This window comes from Lipotes vexillifer, unplaced genomic scaffold (assembly GCF_000442215.2).
Source record: "Lipotes vexillifer unplaced genomic scaffold, Lipotes_vexillifer_v1.1 scaffold345, whole genome shotgun sequence".
In the NCBI taxonomy this organism is placed as follows: Eukaryota; Metazoa; Chordata; class Mammalia; order Artiodactyla; family Lipotidae; genus Lipotes; species Lipotes vexillifer.
Window position 1 is genome coordinate 719,363 of NW_006789243.1, and position 3,718 is coordinate 723,080.

Here is a 3,718-nt window from a genome sequence, read left to right on the forward strand (position 1 = left end):
AATAAAATTCTGTTGAAAAAAAATTATGTGTGTAAAGGATGAAAAATTCACACAGTGATTGATTTGAGGATTCAAACAAAATCTATAGTCGGGCTCATAGTAGACACAAGGCAATTGTTATTCCCTTTCTTGTCCTAACCTCACACTTTTCCTGGGAAAGATGATTTAAACATGAACCAGATATCATAACTGTATCACACAGATAGAATTTAAAATAATAAAACCAAGGAGGACAGTAAACATCTACATCACAGATGAGATTTCATTTCATTCCTGTGTTTCAGAATGACATGCCTGCTAAAGTTTTGGTAGAGAAGTTTCTTTATGCCTTGTCTATTGAATTTGTTTGATTCCCTGTCTCCTTTTGGACAGCCTGTCTCCTTTTGGAGTGAGAATCAAGACAGACGGATCACAGGGCCAGACCCTTCCTGATCCACATGACATTGGGTAAGGTTCTTTTCATTTCACAAAACATTTCACATTAAAAACATGTTGAGAACTTGGGGTATAATTTATTTTGTTTCTTTCTCTGCAGCTTTAGCATTTTAAAATTAAAAACTACATTTCATATTAAAATCATGTTAGGTTGAGAATTTGAGGTGTAATTAATTTTGCTCCCTGTTCTATAGCCATAATGTTTTGTAATTAAAAGTAATAGCTTCTCCTTTGGGGAAAGAATCTCATGTGTTAAACCACTCTGAAGAATTCATGCAAGAGACTATTCAGATTTCTACCTGAGGTCCTATCAAACCACTTGACTCTCAAGAGATCCTTGATAATTATCCTATCCAATATGTGAACCTGGTAGCCATTCTAAATCTTTACCTTCTAAGCTCATACTATTAACAAGGTCATTGTGTTGTGGTCTGGATTCAAGAGATAGAGACCCTATTATCTTTATTTGCCTGCTTTGGGTAGACAAGGAAGAATTTATAGCTTAAAATTTATAAAGCTGTGTGTTCAGCTACAACAGTGCTTCCAAAGAGTTCTTAGACAAGTAGCCTCAGCATCATTTGATAACTTATTAGAAGTGCAAAACATTGGATTCTGTCTAGACCTTCTGAATAAAATTCTCAGGATAGGGCATAGAAATCTAGTTTTAACAATCCTCCAGATGATTCTGATGCACGCTAAGTTCAGAGTCCTGCTGCCCCAGGTATAACATTAGGGGCACAGAAGTCCGAAAATATCTAATAACATAGAGTTCCTGACACACCATCTCTGCCATCATGCACATACAGTCACTCTTTAATAATCATGTGCAATAATGATGGTAAGTTCTTTAGTTTGAGATATTATAAAAACACTTTTCCAATTCTCATCCCGCACCTTATATTATGCTGCATTTTTCTCCTCCGTCTGATGCCCCACTGAGCATTGTCCTTTCTTCTGTCTCTGCTCTATTTTAAGTGCTCACCAACTTTGGCAAAATAATTTTATTTGCTGATACTTCTCTTCTCTTCCTTTTCGTTATTTCAGTATCTTCCATATTGTCCCATTCAAACAACGTGTTCAAGCATCCTTGGGAAATTCAGCTGGAGGAGAACAGGCCACACAAGCTGTAAACCCTTTGTAATTCTTTGGAGTTTTAACAGGGGCATTGCTAAAAGTATTGTTTGTGGTAGGAACTTCCTTAGCAGTGACAAGAATAGCCAGACACCTCAACCTCTGCTAGTAAACTCTTGGCACACAAATCTAAATCATAATGGACACCAAGTATGTCTTATGCAATTGGCAAGGCCAATTGTGGCCAGCAAGAGTTTTGTCCAGATCTGAGGCTTCATCAAACAGTAAGAGAAAAAAGACATTTTCCCTAGAAGTTCAGATACTCTCACTAGATGAAACAATTAAAGTGGAAAGCACAGAAACAAAGATCCTCAGTAAATCTCAAGTTGAAGCTATTGCCTCCTCACTAGCAGCACAGTCAGAGGTCAGTGAGCCACCTAGAGAGGAAACAGCCTATGCAAGGTCACTAAAAACGGCACTGGATATTCTGAATGAGAGAACAGATTTGGTTCAAGCAAGCAGTTCAGATGAGGGAGAGACCACGACACTGTCTCAAAATGTACCACAAAAGCTTTCTGATTCACCCCCTCGTAAAATGTATCGGAAGCACGGAGACTTACCAAAGCGTCTTGAGGAAAATGAAAATTCAACATCCCTGTTAGTGTCTTCAGAGAGTGATGATTCCCTGTATGATGATAAATCACGGGTGCATGCAGTCATTGATACTATTCCAAGTGAAATGGAAACAAAGTCATCACAAAACTTCAGCTGGTGCCACACTTTCCCTTCACTTTCAGAAGATGAGAATGAAAAGGAGAGCAAGAAAAAGATTGACATCTCAACAATTATGCCTTTGCATTCCACAATTAAAGAGGAGGATGTATATGTTAAAGATGAAAAGTTCACTCCAACTTTACTATCAGATAGCTTCTCTGTGCCCAAAGCTTTGAAAGAGGAGGCACAGGACATCTGCCCAGAGGCCCCGGCTATTTCCTCTGAATACTCTACCTTCTCAGAGAATAGTGAAGATCCTGGAGAGGGCCCCTCCAATCCATGCTCAGATACCAGCCAGAATCAACCTACTGTGGAATCAGAGATGGGTGTTTTGGCATCCCCTAGGCCTTCTTCATGGGAACATCAGGTTTCCTTTAGTGCCTCTAACCATGCCATGGATTATTCACTCCTTGTGAATAATGAAAGAAATCTTCAGAGACTGGATTTTGAGGAACTTGGGGAAGAACTTCAAGCTTCTGACAAGTCAGTTCATCTAAATTCTACTGATGCTTCCACATTAGATGACAATGAGGAAGATGAAGAACTTCCACGTTTCATTTTTCATTATGAGCCACGTTCATTTGAAACAGGAATGATAGTCTGGTTTAAATATCAAAAATATCCATTTTGGCCAGCAGTGGTAAAAAGCATCAGGCGAAAAGAGAGAAAAGCAAGTGTGCTTTTTGTTGAGGCAAATATGAATCCTGAAAAGAGAGGCATTAGAGTGCCTTTTAGAAGATTAAAGAAATTTGACTGTAAAGAGAAACAAGCACTAGTAGATAAAGCCAGGGAGGACTACAGTGAAAGTATTGACTGGTGCATCTCGCTGATTTGTGACTACAGAGTTAGAATAGGTTGTGGTTCTTTTGCAGGCTCTTTCCTTGAGTATTATGCTGCTGACATTAGTTATCCACTTAGGAAAGTAATCAAACAGGATACCTTCAGGAACTTATTTCCAAAGCTGCAAAATGAAAATCCTGTGGAATCAATGGTTGTGACATCCCAGACCAAGAAAATGTCCTTCCAGAAAATTCTTCCAGACCGAATGAAGTCTGCTCGGGACCGAGCCAACAAGAACCTAGTGGACTTCATTGTGAATACAAAGGGAACAGAGAGCCATCTTTTAGCCATTTTAAAAGGCACGAAAGGGTCCAGGTGGCTGAGATCATTTTTGAATGCAAATAGGTTCACACCCTGTATTGAAACATACTTTGAGGATGAAGATCAGTTGGATGAGGTGGTGAAATATTTACAAGAAATCTACAAACAAATAGATGAAAAAATGCTGACTCTGATAAGAGATGATAAAATTAAATTTATCCTGGAAGTTCTTCTGCCGGAAGCAATCATTTGCTCAATTTCTGCTGTTGATGGATTAGATTACAAGGCAGCGGAAACAAAGTATCTAAAAGGGCCATCTCTAGGATACAGGGAAAGA

At 38.8% G+C, this 3,718-nt stretch overlaps 1 protein-coding gene across 1 annotated transcript in view; it reads left to right on the plus strand.

Annotated features, from left to right (window-relative positions):
* The first annotated feature begins 1,705 nt into the window (after nucleotides 1-1,705).
* Nucleotides 1,706-3,718, plus strand: part of PWWP3B (PWWP domain containing 3B) — a 2,167-nt gene continuing 154 nt past the window's right edge. Inside the window, exon 1 of the mRNA XM_007462430.1 lies at nucleotides 1,706-3,710. Within this exon, the coding sequence (XP_007462492.1) occupies nucleotides 1,706-3,710 (2,005 nt within the window). The remainder of the gene's footprint in view (nucleotides 3,711-3,718) is intronic.